At 36.0% G+C, this 16,540-nt stretch overlaps 1 protein-coding gene and 1 long non-coding RNA gene across 13 annotated transcripts in view; one reads left to right on the forward strand and one right to left on the reverse strand.

Moving 5' to 3' along the window:
- Nucleotides 1-9,325, reverse strand: part of LOC132861698 (BAH and coiled-coil domain-containing protein 1) — a 67,478-nt gene extending 58,153 nt beyond the window's left edge. For all 11 annotated transcript variants that reach the window (XM_060893254.1, XM_060893261.1, XM_060893264.1 and 8 more), the window contains exons 1-2: nucleotides 9,037-9,325; nucleotides 6,105-6,439 (exon numbers count right to left, since the gene is read on the reverse strand). In XM_060893254.1, the coding sequence (XP_060749237.1) occupies nucleotides 6,105-6,276 (172 nt within the window). In that variant the 5' untranslated portion in view covers nucleotides 6,277-6,439; nucleotides 9,037-9,325. The remainder of the gene's footprint in view (nucleotides 1-6,104; nucleotides 6,440-9,036) is intronic.
- Nucleotides 9,326-10,182: 857 nt separating this feature from the next.
- Nucleotides 10,183-16,091, forward strand: LOC132861707 (uncharacterized). Of its 2 annotated transcripts, none has more exons than XR_009649955.1 (3): nucleotides 10,183-10,543; nucleotides 14,863-15,119; nucleotides 15,370-16,091. It is a non-coding gene; the product is annotated as an uncharacterized LOC132861707 (long non-coding RNA). The 2 variants fall into 2 exon arrangements; XR_009649956.1 differs by lacking the exon at nucleotides 10,183-10,543 and adding an exon at nucleotides 11,839-14,074.
- Nucleotides 16,092-16,540: the final 449 nt, after the last annotated feature.

Below are 16,540 nucleotides of genomic sequence, written 5' to 3' on the forward strand. Positions count from 1 at the left end.
ACTGTCAAAACTACTCATCAGATTATTTGTCTGTCTGTTCTTCAAATGTCCCTGCCAGCCCAGACCTCATGCCAAGTGTGAGCATGTTTTTTTTTTTTGCCCAAATGGCACAAATGTGCAGAACAAATGGGTACGAATGAGCATACACTGCTTGAAATGTCAATCAAAAGACTAACAGCATTGTGATTTGAAAGATAAAACTTGAAAACAAAGACATTTCTGAATTGAAAAAAAAATCGTGGCATGCTATCAGAGGAAATTAGTCTCCAACCTACCACCTCAAAGCTAAAGATTTTCCAATGGCAGAACGGCACCAGGAGTTTTAATCCCTCTTACAACAATGCAGCCTGTCAAAGCTAACAACTGTTTTGTTTATTAAATACTTACACGTCGTGCTTTTCAAACATGATCCGTTTATAATTACGTTCAATGTCCCAGAACTTCTGCCAATTAAGTTATTTGATGTTATCGCTCACAGTATAACAGATAGAAGCAGTCGTTTGCTCAACATCCTTTTTCATAGACTTTCGTACATCCAAAACCTTCGAGTTACAGCTTTACTTCTTACTGTTACAAAGCAAAGCACTGATGCTTGACACTGGAGACTCCTTCCAAAAAAGTCCAAAAAACAGACATAACCTTGCAGTTGCAACATTAGAAATGATAATGCAGTACAACTAGCGTTATAGAAAACCTTCTAACCAATCAGATTTGAGAATTCAGCAGTTCTGTGGTAAATTAGTAATTAATTGTGAGTTCCCTCAAAAATCTAAAAGAAAAAAAACAAAACAAGAAATGTCAGAAAATCAGGAGGTGTTAACTAGTAAAAACCGTCTGCGGTCAGAGGACGAGCTTTGAATGGGCAGCGAGCTGGCATCAAAAAATCTTCTCTGTGGACAAATCCTTGAAAAACACCAAGCCATTAGGATAAATAGCGTCCACAATAAACAGAACTGACAGAAATGACATCACAATATTCCAAAATGTTTTTAAAGCAGAGAAGGAGAACACTGGCCAGGCAAAAAGTAGACGAAACAAAATTTCAACCCTGTTTGATAATCTCCCGAAAGCTACGAGTGATCCTTTAAATAAATCCACAACAATTTTCTGCAGTAAATTGCACCGCTACTGAATGTGCAGCGTACTTTTCCGAGGACGACGTTAAATGCTGTTATACTATAATAAACATACGACCCAATTACATGCTTTTTGATGAGTCATTTTAGTTTTGTTCTCGTATCTAAAATACGGTCGCCTTTGGTGCTTGTTCTTTAGACTAAATCTGAAAATACTGACCAGTTTAAGTCAACGTTTATTATATATATAGGGCTTTTAACAAAGGACATTGTCACAAAGCAGCTTTACAGAAATATCTAAATTCAGGATATACATTATACATTTTTTATTTATCTTTAATAAGCAAACTAGAGGCAACCATAGCAAAGAAAAACTCCTTGAGGCGATATGAGGAAGGAACCTCGCGAAAAGCTTCAGGATAGATGAAACCTTATCCTGAAGGTTTTGTGAGAAGAGAACTCTGATAGAGTAGAGAAGGACACAACACTTATCTCCTATCCCAGTGTCCTCAAAAATAATGTTTACTAACAACCAATGACAATAAAACAGGAGTTAGCGTTATATTCGCTAGCTGATTTGTTCTGTCATTAGCTACATTAACAATGAGGCAAAGTTTCCCTTTACAAATGGTTTAAAAGTGAATAGGTGTCATGCTGTACATTTTACAGCACTTCGATGCTACGACGGCCGACAAACACCTTCTTAAAACAGAGCTGGAGTCGCAGCAGGTCGTAAACAGGACACACACTTTCTTAATGCTACCAAACACCTGTGTTGGTCTTTGAAGTGCAACTTGTGCATACCGCTTTCCTCTAGGGACCTTTCAGCAATGAGGCATTCAATCAAATAGTATTTATTCCTCTGACAACAAAACATACTGTACATAATCATTTTGAGGAAAGCAGGCAGGTCACACGGCAACTCGGGATATCCAGGCAGGATACAGAATGCAGGGAAGTGGTGGGGACGTCTTACCTCAGACACAATAAAAAGAGAACAGAAGGCGTGTGTGTGTGTTTTTATCTTTAAACAACACGCCGTAAAAACACACAAGCACAATGGCCCTGAGGTAGGGGGAGATGGCAGGAAATGGCTTTGCTAATAATGATGCTGACTTCCCTGTTAAAAGGTGTGTATGTGTGTCTGTTAGATCAGGAGGAACAAGATTGCATACACAGGTATTCTAACGACGCGTACCTATTAGCCGCCATGTACCGAGATTAGGTGCAGCGCCGCACTACACATCATTTCAAGGAAAACCTCTGATCAATAACCATAACTTCAACCTTCTAAGTAGGATATAATCTATAATTGAAGCTTGCTGTAACAAAGAGCAGCACACTCAAGACTTTTTTTTTTTTATTTTATTTTCTGCTCGAGACATGTGGGAGAAGGAGATCAGACGGAAGTGTCATTTAAAAATCATAAAAGAAAGTTTGCTGTGCTCATTAAGGTGAAGATTCTTCTGTTAAAAAAACATGCTCGTGAACATATACGCTATATACGAGCACACAGACACACGCCCACATACCCCCCCTAGGCGGCATCCCTCACATGGATGAAATGTCAGATGGCATGCTGCTGCAGGTAGATAATGGCTATTATATGCAGCCTGATATTTATGAGGAACTGTCAGGGAATCTCAGCAAGCCGTCGCTCCATCTGCAAGCGGCGCAGCCTGCTGGGCGAGGCATGTTTCACCAAGAGGAACAACAGAAATGCAGCAGCTGGGAGAAGTGAAAGCTATCCGCTTCCCCCAGAAACAAGCTGCTGTTTCATAATTCTGTGAGGCGACGCCGGTGTGGTAAAGACACGAGCGTGCTGCTGCCAGAGATACCTCTGCGTTTACAACTTTGATATTTAGCGAAATGGGGTTTCTACATATAACATTCAATCCTAAAATATGTAGCACCTTTACATCTCTTTTTTTTTTAAGAATTTGGGATGGAATGGGACAGAAGCAGTTAAGCACAATCAGCGAACAAGCTAAAGAAGGGAAAAAGAAAAAACAACCATCATTACCACAAGTATCACTAGTGGCTGACGTTAGGAAATGAGCTGCTCTGAGTGATCACACGGCTTGCGTGATCTGATGATGATTTAGATGTCTGTAATTCCAATGTTTGGTTTAAATGTTGTATTTGCCGTTCAATTATATATAAGCTACAGGGCCTGGTGCATGTAATTTAAATTCATTGTCCTATTTTATCTCCAGACTCCAGCACACTGGTTTTCAGAAGAAAAATAAAAGGCCAGTGTGGAAAATCTGAGCTTCAAAATGACTTGCGTAGTGGGTAAACCATGGAGAAATCACAGCTTGTTTTTTTCATTATTATTATTATTCATTTTCGCTTACCAAAATTGGAAAAATCGGCTTCTCTGGTTTTATTTGGCATAACAGATTCGTACGTAAGAGCTCAAAAATCTAACCCCGATTCTAGATGCAGTGTTTTTCCGCTGGAGTCTGGTGCTGATGTGTCGCAACATGAGGATCAAAGACAGTGTCAGTGCAAATCATCAAGTCATGAATAAAAACTCTTAAATAGATCAGAAGCGAACAGGAGTAGAAGCCTCCAGCATGTCTTCAGAGAGTTCAAGGGCAAAAGCGTACAGATGAGATGAAACTGTACTACATTAGTGCGTAGAAAAGAAGAAAGAAAAATCCTTCAATCAAGGAGGAACTGAGTGAAAACCAGCACCATTCCAGGCCATAGGAGATAGGAATAGGAGATACCAGTGATCTAGTGATGTCTACTAGTCACAAATCTCTTATTCAACAAAAAAAAAAAAAAAAGAAGATCTAAACATGCCAATGTTTTGTGTCCGACATATTTTGATTCCTAATCAATTTATTAAAAAAAAAAAAAAAAAAAGATTTACCAATATAAATACAATTTCCCTTGAAATAATGCTGACGTTCCATAATTCAACCACACTGTCATCTTTTTTCCCTATTCCATATCCAATACGCCAGAGAACACAACTGTATCAGCAAAATCTGCTCCGCTGACCAATTACTTATGGCCTGTACTATACAGCCAGAGCCATTTTTTCATCCTCAAAAACAATACCCCATCTATTTCACCCTATGAACACGGAGGACATGTAAAGAAAGATGTGTGTGTGTGTGTGTGTGTGTGTGTGAGTGTGTGTGTGGTGCCACAGTCCACGGGAGACTTACAAAAGACACAACACATCCTGTTAGTGACACACCTGTACCCTTTAGCTAGCATTAGCTTAAATGCTCTCTGTCGCAACATCTGCAAGAACAAAGACAAGCAGCTAAATCTAGAAATATCCCTGTGTGTGTGCATGTGTGTGCATGTGTGTTCCCCCATACATACAGTATGATGCTAAAGTTGTGACATTTTGTGCATAAAAATTGTGCTTCTTAATTTGTGCATGGATGATAATAATAAAAATAATAATAATAATGACAAAAATATGGAAATAACAAGTGCAAAATGAGTCTGTATGAAACATTGATGTAATTGATATGATTGCCGTGTCACATTGATAATGCAATGATGTTTCCAAGTTAATTAACTAATATCTGACAACCGTTTCAGCTATTTTTATGTTCACATATTTATTAAACCCGATTAGACCAAGCGGATCGCTTTGCCAAAAATGAATATTCTGCCTGATTTTATTCAGGACTACACACTACCATAACAAACATGCATTCAACAGCATTTTGAAGCGTTCATAGAGACCTATGGCATAAGGCTGCTTTACCATTTTAACTACTTAAACTTATATATGCTATGTCGTGTATGACATCTAGTTAAACTAGATAATACATATACATATATATATATATATATATATATATATATATATATATATATATATATATATATATATGTGTGTGTGTGTGTGTGCGTGTGTGTTTATATGAATTTCAAAAGAATAAATAAAATATAATAGACCTGCTCTCTTGATAAAGGGTCATATAACCATAAAACAATTTCCATTTCCTGACTGGAATATGACACATAAACACAACTCATGAGCCGCATTTGTATTGCAATATAAAAACAGATCTCTTTAAATTCCGCCCGGCGTCAGCTGGTAAATATTTAGAATAGTAGGTTTCAGTGGCCTGCTACATTCATGACAAAAGGACGTGTAGCAGTAAATCAGTTTACCCTGCTTTACTTAGAAGCAATAATTCCTCCTTGAGTGTCAGATGATATGATTGCAAATTGTAGTTGAAGCACGAGCCAAGACTGAACATCTCATGGACGCCACAGCAGCTTCAAAAACATTTTTCCAACATGTCTACACACTAGTAATTTTATAAGTACGTCAATACAATACTCGGTATACAAAAAAAGCTTTCTGGACATGCGCACCTTTGTCGATAACTCACACAAAATACCACTGCAAAATCATATTACACTTGTGTGCACTATGGATTTTATATCAGGCACAGTGCCAAAAGTAAATAGAAATTTTAAAAAAGAATAGAATAATAAATAAATAAATGTGATTAATTAATTTCATAATCAATTTTAAAATGCATCTTACTAATTATTAATATTATATACATCATATTATTAAATTGTCTAACTGTCTTTGTATAGTGTGTGTGTGTGTGTGTGTGTGTGTGTGTGTGTGTGTAGCGTCTTTTTTTTAATTTAAGGACATCTATTTAATTTAATTACAATTCTATCTATATTGATATCTAGACAAATATGACTAAATTCTAGATGTTTGACTGCACTGAATTCTAAATTGACTGTTTTTATAAACTCTAGAATTTATTACATTTGCTCTCTGAAATATCTGCCTTTATTCTGATTCCTATGGCCTCGCACATTATCATTGCCCAAAGTATAATGACCTTCTATCTTGTCAATCATTAAAAAAAAATCTGTGTATAAATAATCCAGATCCTGGATTATAATCCATTGGTTTTGCTCCTACTCGAAATGCACCGGTGAAAGCAACATGTTCGTCACTAGAAACTGCTCATTTCTGTAATGCATGCAATAGACTGACGAGCAGAAGGGGAAACAGACCTGAGTGTGTGCTCATGGGCAGATGCGATGGGTAATATTTCCCAGGCGGGAAGGCAGCGGCGTGCTGCACGGAGCCGTGGCCGCTCGACGTGATCCGCGAGGCGGCGCGGTGAACTAAAGCGCCCCGCTCGGATAGAAGGTGCGTCGGAGCGCCGAAATCCCGGCTCTCCATAACCGCTGCGTAGCGCGTTATAATCCCAAATATTCCGGCGGCGTAGAGACCACAGCGATCAAACCAAAGCCATATATTTATAATCCCTCTCGCTGGGCGTCGGTGTCGCTTTCAGAGGAAGTCTCGCCTCTCCTTTTGGCGGCGCGGCTCCCGATCATGTTTTCTGTAAAAAAGCAAATAAATAAATAAATGAGAAAATGACACGTTTGACTGACGTGCAGTAATATTCACCGGGAATGAACCAGGCAAGCCAAATCCATTCTTAATATGTGGAGATATTTATAACTATTTACATACTAATATATATATATATATATATATATATATATATATACACACACACACACACATACATACATACACACGTATAAACTACTACAATATCGATGGTGAAACAATAGACTTTCAAATACAGTTCACAATACAGCCTGGGATGCTTTGAACTGCTTATTGTTCTGTGTGTATGTTTTACACACACACACACACACACGCATTATATCTCTCGCTGTCTCTCATAAGTGATATATGTTTGTGTGTGTGTGTGTGTAACATACCACACACACACTAATATATATATATATATATATATATATATATATATATATATATATATATATATATATATATATATATATATATACACTGTATAAATGAGGATAAAACAGAAAAGGACAGATATGTAATACAAAAGGCCCCAATAACAACGCACAGATTATTGGTTGCTAAATGCGACACTATATTGTGGAGCAATGAAGATTTTCCAAACAACACAGAGAACAATATGCAAAGGCGGTTTAACGCATCGTGTATATACTGTGAAGTCTGTATTTGAATTTCCCATTGTTATTTAAAATACACCAATAATGACGCGTTACAACTTTTCATAGCAATACAATTAATTCTACAGTCCATTCGACTCCGACTCATTTACATGGGATGGGAATCGCAGCTCAAATCTCACCGAGGTGCATGACGGGAGTTTGGTTTTCTACGTGTTCGTGTTTAAATGACAAAAACATGTCATTTGTCATAAATCACGTTTAGCTTTTTATAAAACTCACTCTACTCGGATTTTAAATTATGATTCATTGGGATCTAATTGGTCTCAAATTAAATAGACCATCAGCACAGTGAAAGGATTAGACTGAAATCTGTGTGATCGATGCAGGCAAAACTGCCTCAATCGCCACGCGACAGTTTACAAGGCCTGTGAACCAGGCAGGAAAGTGTGTGTGTGTGTGTGTGTGTGTGTGAGTGAGCGAGAGAGGTCTGAATTTATTCTGTCCTTATTTCTAAAATCTTACATGCACAAATAATCAGCAGATAAATCTACACTAATAGATTAACCTCGTGGGTTTTAACTAGTTCTATGTATTTGCTTAAACTAAATACAGATGTCCATCCTACAGCACAAAACACAACAGACCTGGGACATGCCAGTCAAGACCAGATATAATTCACGATTTTTTTTTATACAATTTTATTGTCAGAATCCCAAACCTACAGCTTTGGCTGAATTTAAATGCGTGGTTAAAGAATACGGTGTTGGAATACAGATGCATTTCTGTGCGTGATGGATAAAAATACAGGAGAATGTGTATTACAGACTGAATGGCTTGTGAAGGAGCTGCCTTTGTCTCGTGCAGTCTGTCAGCCATTAACATTACCGCTCAGCCCTGAGCACAAATAACCCAACAAACGCACCAGCCTTCGTTTTCATCCATACCAACAAACACACCACACTCGATGGACTCCATATCATTTGTATAGTCCGAATACTGAGCATCGGTTTCTTTTCTTTAATGACAAGGCGACGAAGGAAAGCCGTTTTGTCTCGTCTAACAATAGCTCGTGCGAAATGCACCATACTTTATTTATTATTAAAAAAAACACCGAAGAATAAGCCGACTTAAAAATGTAGATATTGTCTGGATTTTTACGGTGCAGTCTGACACGTGGGTTAGGAACACAATTGTAGGCTCGTGCGTATGTTTAATCAAGCAGCGTGAATGAAGCGAGCGTCCGCGGAAACGCTGTCCGGGTGGAAGCGCGCGCAGTCCGGACAGCGAACGAACAAGGTTCCGGTATGTAAAGCGGCCTCGCCCATAAGAGCATAGATTTGAGATTAAAAAAAAAAAACACCCAGCAGAAGCACAGATACAAACATCTATTGTTTAAGAAAGACAAAAATATTTATTCTGAAAATAACTGACGTCACACACGAACGTAGGCCGAATTTAATCCAGGTTTATGTGAATATAGCCTATATATATGTATATGTAAAGGATTAATCCATTAGAATATAACACGAGTGGTTACAAAGCCGACTAGAACATGCAACATTCAATACAATAACCTTCTAATCACAACAATTGAATGTGATATATATTTAAAATGTAAGCGTTGGCAGAACCAATGACAATATTAGGCTTGGATTACATTTATATTATAGAACGCTTAAAACATTCTGTTCACCTAAATAGGAATTAGAGCTTTAGAGAGAAAAATAATAATAATTTAGGTTATTTGTATAAGACGTTACATGAATATTAACCTTTTTTTTATGGTGCTAAAACATTAAAATCTCTTTTGTGTGTTTTTATTTATTTCTACACTCTGAGATTATTTATAATTATTATTTATAATCCCAAATACTGGTCTACATGGGATTTATATTGTACTTAAAAATGCATTTAGATTACAGCTGTTGTAGATATAAAAATATATATATTTATATATAAAAATATATAATTTACTTACTGGTATGTTAAATCCTTGCATGACAATAAATACAATTAATTAGAAGTAGACAAAAAAACGTAGATCAAGAATGTTGCTGATCATATTTCAAAAATCAGACTTCAAAGATAATCCTCGTATTCCGCGCGCGCGCACGCGTGTGTGTGTGTGTGTGTGTGTGTGTGTGTGTGTGTGTGTGTGTGTTCTAGCGTCTCGATCTGCCAAAGCGCCGGTGCAGGCCGCTGAGTTCAGACCCGAGTCTCCAAACGGCGATCCTCTTCCCAAGCGCAGCTCGTGCCTCGCAACCCACCGAGAGTAAACACACGATCCCATTGGTCAAATCCGTGTGTGTCAATGATCTCGTGCAGCTTTCCGAGACACACTCGAAGCGCTGATTGGTCGAAATCTTTCTCCAATGGAAAAGTAGGATTCAGAAGGCACACTAACGCAGCGCTAAATTCAAGTTAACCACGGATCAGTAGATGTTCTATACACGTTTATACTAATAATCTTTTTAACTCAAACATTAATTTAAAGTCTGCACGCCGTGACTGTCATATAGATGCACGCAGATTTTCTATGCAACACTTTCTTAGGATTTATGTTTTCCTGTAATGCTTTTTTTATGGGTTTATTCTAATCGCTGGACTTTTCATACGTTTACTGAATCATTTGTCCATGAATTAACATCAAGTTACTGAAACTTCAAGTATACATTAAACACTGGAGTTAAATCTAATACAGATTATAGACTCAGTGATGGAAAAATCATAGATTATATCTTTAACACGGTTTTCCGGTGTTTTATATGACGGGAAAATAAATAATAAGGAGAAATAAATGATTGTTCGTGTGACACTTAATGCTCCATATCTTTTGTCTAAAAGAAAAAAACAGTTATAAATGTAGATCATATTTAAATAAACAAACAAGTATGCATTCAGATAGTGTAAAATAGTCTGATTTAGCTTGATTTTAATCAGGAAACAGCTCGCCCTAGGCTAGATGAGCAGCTTTTTAAAAATGTGCACCATTCAGAACTGGATTTGATTGGCTGGCACGGCGCCAAGGCATTGTCACTCACAGAGTGTAAACAAGACTCTGATTGGCTGCTGTCCAGTCCGCATTGGGCTGTCTGAAAGGAGGAAAAAAAAGAAGCAATATCTGGCTTTGTGGTTTCAAGGCGTCCCGGGGTTAGCCGATGAAAAGATAAGAGGCAGACGGTTTCAAGGCGCTCCAAAAGGCGGACCCTTATATGGCCCAGGAGTCATTTGTGTGTCAGGCGTGAAGTGAAGGCACTTCGGCAAGCGGGGAGAAATAGTCCTATTTATATTATTAAAAAAACACACACACGGTAGGATTCTCTTTAATGTAATAACATGTCACAGACTCCAGGGGGGTAAAAAAAAACAAAAAAAAAACAGGACGGTGGGGCGCTAACTACGAATCACTAGGCGGATTAAAGCGAGCATTAATGCTTAAGGGGAAAAGTAGGATAATATGGAAGAATTGGATCAACTAGCAAGAGGTCTGTATCGTAAACACAACAGCTGTGTTTACAGATCCTTATCAAATCCTTCCAAGTTATGTTCAGACCGGAGTTTGTTTGTTTGTTTATTTATATATCTATTTTTCTATTTATTTATTTATTTTTTTACCAGCATCTAAATAACTTAATATAGTGTCTGAAATGCTAACGCTTTGTTTTGCTAACCGCAATGCTAACGCTTAGTTCAGCAGCAATATAGTAAATTAGCAACCAAAAAAATTAATAATAATTTGCTAATTTACGTGCATTTAGCGTTAAAATACTTGCTGTAATATATTATCGCTTTTTCTCTATTTTTTATATAAACGCATTAATATATCGACTTGGACAGGATGACGATCAGGTTTGTTAGTAAAGTTTAAACACCGTTGTTCTTTAACCGTGCAGTCAGAAATAATCGGTACATTAAATCAGTGAGGAAACGAGCATCACGGTAGATATTCGGACGTATAACACTTTTAATCGTGTTATTTGATAATCTCTTGCCTTTTTATATATATTTTAGAGGTATGAGCAAAAAAAAAAAAAAAGCTAATACTTAATGGAAGTCTACAAGAAGAAAACTCACAGCAAGCATACACAGGCCATGGTTTTATTTCTTTTCCTGTCATTGTGATTGTGTAACTCAGTGCTCTTCCCTACACAGTGCTGAGGAGAGATGGGTTGTTTCTTTAGAAATACACCAGGTCCTACAATGAGGGTTTGTCCTTGGCCAGAGAAGCATGTCTGATTGACACACACGCTTCCGGCTGTCATCCACAACCAACAGCCAAAATTGGATTTTTTTTCTGCTTTTCTGTCATTGTCACCAGTGCTGTAGTCATGGCAAAGTAGATCATTAAAAATATATAATATATTAAGATATAAACCATTATTATTATTATTATTATTTTTATTTTATCATTAGTATTATTTGTTAGTATTATTTGTTTGTATGTGTGTATGTATGTATATATGTATATATATGTGTATGTGTGTGTATATATATATATAAATATATATATATATATATATATATATATATAAATATATATATATATATATATATATATATATATATATATATATATATATATTTATATATATATATACACACACATACACATATATATATATATATATATATATATATATATATATACATGCACAACAGGCAAATCACCTTTCTAGCCTATTAAATTATTCACAGATCATTTTAAAAATAAGCATTATTTATAGAAAGTCTTTTTTTTAAATAATCAAAAATAATCCATCTATCAATAATTTACAATCGATTCAATTTCATTCATTTTTGATACAAAGATCCATCGTGTGGTTGTTGCTGTCTCGTCGTATTATGCGCTGTCAGAAAAAAAATTACTGTAACCTGTTTTACTTTTAATTTGTGTACATTTAATATAACAGGAATTAATGTACATATCTGTACTGTTAGATTAAACATTTAAAGGTACACTATATGTATATTAATTTCTGGATGAAATATACATGCTAAATGTACTAACGATGTATGCTTCAGAAGACCACCTCAGTGACGAAGAAAAATAGTACAGGGTTTTTTGTTTTGTTTTTTCCCGACAAGACCTCAATGCCATTAAAATAACACTAGAAAAGAAAATGAGTAAATGTTCATATATGGTATACAAAACAAGTTATTTCCTGCAGATTAATGTAACCTGTGCCCTGTATAGATAAATGGCTGATACTTGTAATCATTAGTCCTTAAATAAGCACTACATAATATTAATTTTTGCCTATGTGTAAAATTTTGACGGTGCAAAAAATGTGTTGACTCTACAATTTGGGCTCACTTGTGCCTGCTTATACTTAATTGTTTAATCATAAATTTTCATAATAAGTCAGAAAATCTGTGACAAGCTGAGAACAGCAAACCAAGCATCAACCTCAGCTGAGTCATATGATCCATTTGGAAAAAGAATCCATATAATCTGTATGAATAATTTAAAATGACCGTGCCTTGACAGGTTTAGATCGGTAGCCATTTTGAGCTGCCATAATTGAAAACGCTGAAAGACAGGAGATTAGCTGAACTTTCGAGGTCATTTGTTCTTAATGTTTTGTTAAAAAGGCTAGTAAATTATGTAGCTTTTTTTTCATAGTAGATGATATAGTTTAGCTTTGCCAAGTAGTTTTAACATAGTTTCATGTGGTTTCTTTTGTGAAAATGTTTTATTATATTACTTCAAAGAGTGTTATATATTAAGGATAATCTTGCATGCTTACCAACAGCAGGATAACTGAAATTCAAACAGTGAAATGAAATGTACAATGAAAACAGTTCTCTCTCCTCTCTCATGGCATGTAAATTCTTGGAGAATACTCAGTTCTAAAGCATTCTATTGTGTCTGTCTATATTCATAAAACACAACCACCACTGCACATTTTCTAATATCAGTGTTTTAGTATATTCCAATCCCAATAAATAATGTTCATCATCCTTTAAGCCAGGGTTTCTCAATCCAGTTGCACACAGGAACCCCTTCAATTTCAAAAGGCATTACAGCCACTCCATCAGTATAGGTTTAATTCATGAACATAATCCAACTACTCAACGATTAATCTCTTTATTCCATTGTGTACTGTAATGTTCTGCATATTTGCTGGATTAAAGCCACAGAGCTTGTTATTCCAGAACTTTCCACTGTCTGAACGTATGAGAGGCAAGTTGACGTGATTTATAGCCTGACATGTTTTTGAGTTATTTAGGATTTGGTTCAAGCGGTCAAACAGGAGATAAGGACTCAAAAATAATGAATGATATCTTTGGATAATGGTGGTTTGTGATTTCTGATACTCTGCTGGTGAGGACTCTACTTTAAGAATGACAGCTTTAAGAAGGTATATGGTTTAAATTCACTCAGACAAATTTTTATCTCTGATGATAATTGATGATATTGCATGAACGTTCATGGGCGTTATTACATATAATAGGACACTGCAGTCTGCTGTAGCTTTATACAGTTTTACAGAGCTTAGATACCACCTACTGTAGCAGGTGTATCTTTATCAAGTTAAAAATCAATAGGATATTTTTTCATTGTTCTGATATTACTGCACAAATAAAGGCTTTAAACTATTTAGGCATCATTTTAATTGTGGACGTTGTATAATTATGTAGATCACGTGTAATACAGGATCTTATATTTAAAACAAGTAGTTTAAAGACATCCTTTATGCATTACACAATTAAAGTTATAAGAGTGTAATATTATGCTCAGTAGAGTATATGACCACAGAGTGAGCAGAAGTTATGGTGTCTTGTGCAACAGGAAGCACAGCACAATATTTTTAGACACATGGGCCAAAATTCATCTTAAGCAATCTCACAAGGATGTTACACATGCCCTTCGTAAGTGCTCCTCATACAGAATACAGAGGGACGGTTGGACCAGTTGCTGTCAGAGCTTACAGATTAACTGGATGTACCTGGATCCAAACTTTTCAACAGAGAGCTATAACTCCGAATTAAAGTAAAGTCAAGTCATAAAAATGGTAAGCATAATGCACTGCGATAGAGTCCAGGATGGGATCCTCCACCACGACCCTGACCAGGATAACTTTTTTCTTTCAACAATGAGGTCATGTAGTAAATGTGTTCTTTAAAAGCGACTGGGATTGTGACCACTTTTAAAAGTATTAGCAAATTTTAAAAGTTCAATCCGCTTTCAAATTTGAGGGTCAAAATTTTTGCGTGCGATATTTTCAAAATCACAGAACCACAAGGTTTTGAAATAAAAATAATTTGAGTAACACCAGTGCAGTACTTCTTGAGGCGCTCCATGATTTTATTCCAATAGTGTGAATGAACTATACATCTGTATAAGACAGCAACAAAGAATCTGAATATTAAAGGGAAGCTAAATCTCCTGTTGACCTACATACTATGTCCCATAATGTATTATGATTAACGTGGTGTACTGCTGATTAATTATCAGTGATTAAAAAAAGGTGATAAAATCACATAACAGGCAAATAATAAACTAAACAAATGGACATTCTTGCTGGATGTAAGTCTAAAATCAGTCCTAAAAGCTATGTCATCTGTGCATCTTCAGGTAGCTTTAACAGGCTACCTGTATCTCCACCGTAGTCGACTTGTTAAACTACTGTAATTAAGGTAATCAGAGAACATGTTCCAACTGAAAATTCCTGTGGCTAGAATTTATAAAAATGATGCTGTCTTATTGTAAATGTAGAAAATGTCGGTGTTGTACTTCTTTTTGCATCTTGGTACAAATGATATAAGCAAGTGTGTGTGTGTATGTGTCAAACACCCACAGGATGTGACACGAAGCCAAAGGCAGTCCAGAGGAAAGAGAACAATACACGGAGAAACAAGCAGAGCCTCATGCTCATTAGCCTGCTTCATCAGCCAGAGACTGAAAGAGAGCGTGGAGCGACAGAAATATAGAGGGATCTGGGGGAGCAAACAATACGCTGATAGATGGTGTAAAGGAGAAAGAAGGAGCAATTCGTTGTGTCAGTGTTACGATGCTCGTGGAACACTGATGCTTTGTGCTGTTGTAGAACAACCTCTGTGAGTGTGTGTGTTTTAGTTAAGTTTCAAAGTGAGAGTCACTATTTGAATAAATAAACGTTAAATGTCTTATTTCATACTATTTGCTTTTAAGGGAAAGGGACTAGAAGATGATAAACAGCGTCCAAATGATCTTGAAATAATACAGTAACGATACTCAATCAATGAGAAAATTCCCAAAGGTTTTTAACTATACAAGTGGTTTTTTATTTATTTTTTTAATGTAATTTAATAGACCTTTTTTTTTCAGATTTAAGTGATGATAGGCCAGTCAAGTCTGTGTGCAAGCTGTGTTCATGGTAAACACAATATCTTGACTGTCACAGGTAGAAACATCTGGAATTCTTCATCAATAACCTTCATTCAGCATTGAAGGAACTCTAAATCCCGCAAAACATTCCAAACACACACCACTGACAGGCAGATTGAAGATGTGGAAAGCCTAGCGAATGCCTGAGGATCTCCTATAGGACAAACAGCCAGTATGGACATCCATATGTTTTTTCTCAAAAGGGTTCCACTGTTATTCCTTTGTCTGTTTTCTCTTAAAAAGTTACATGTTGCATACATCTACTCTTTCAGTGCTTGGTAGCCTTTCTATTTAACCACCACCACCACCACCTACACCTCTTAAAAAAAACTAATATCATACGGAAATAAAGTACCAACTCCTCGGCTCAGGTTAAAAGCCTATGCCTGTGATTTAATTGGAGGATTTAGTCAGTAAAAGTGAAAGTTGTCTTCTGAATCCCAGTTCAAGCAAAATGATGAAAGCATCTCATCTTAAATCAATTTCATTACCTCCATCTTAAGGTTTTAATCCTCTCAGCGATTTTGAAAAAAAAAATCCTTAATAAAAAAACAGCCCTATTAAGCACCCAACCAGTGCAATTTTATTAATTGTTAAATAACACACCTTAAACCAGTGAAATTAAAAGTTTATCATTGAATTTACAAGAAATTAAAAGTAGCCAGTAGTGTGTGTGTCTGTGTGTGTGTGTGCACGTGTGTGCACGTGCTCTCATGCATAAATAAAAAAATATATAGTAGATTACAATAAACCTGTGCATTTAGTAGTAGTATAATTCATTTCTTTATTTTAATCACTAAAAACATGTTATTTGTGTCAGCTATTCAACTATCATGTTTCACTACACCTAATCACTGTGATAGAAATAGCATACACACATGACGCAAGAGTAATACATCCGTATGGCTAAGAAAACGATTTTTGATTATTCTAATGAAGTCATTGGCTGGATATTGTTAAGAAATTGGTTTTTATTACTTTTTCTATTTTAGGTCTAGTCAGGGTCACTATTAAAGGTCCAGTGTTGCAGCATGATTTAAAAAAAAAAAAAAATGGGAAAGGTTGAATTTTTGGGAGTTTTTTTTTTTTTTAAACAATGCAGTCTGTGTGT

This window comes from Tachysurus vachellii, chromosome 18 (assembly GCF_030014155.1).
Source record: "Tachysurus vachellii isolate PV-2020 chromosome 18, HZAU_Pvac_v1, whole genome shotgun sequence".
Taxonomy (NCBI): domain Eukaryota; kingdom Metazoa; phylum Chordata; class Actinopteri; order Siluriformes; family Bagridae; genus Tachysurus; species Tachysurus vachellii.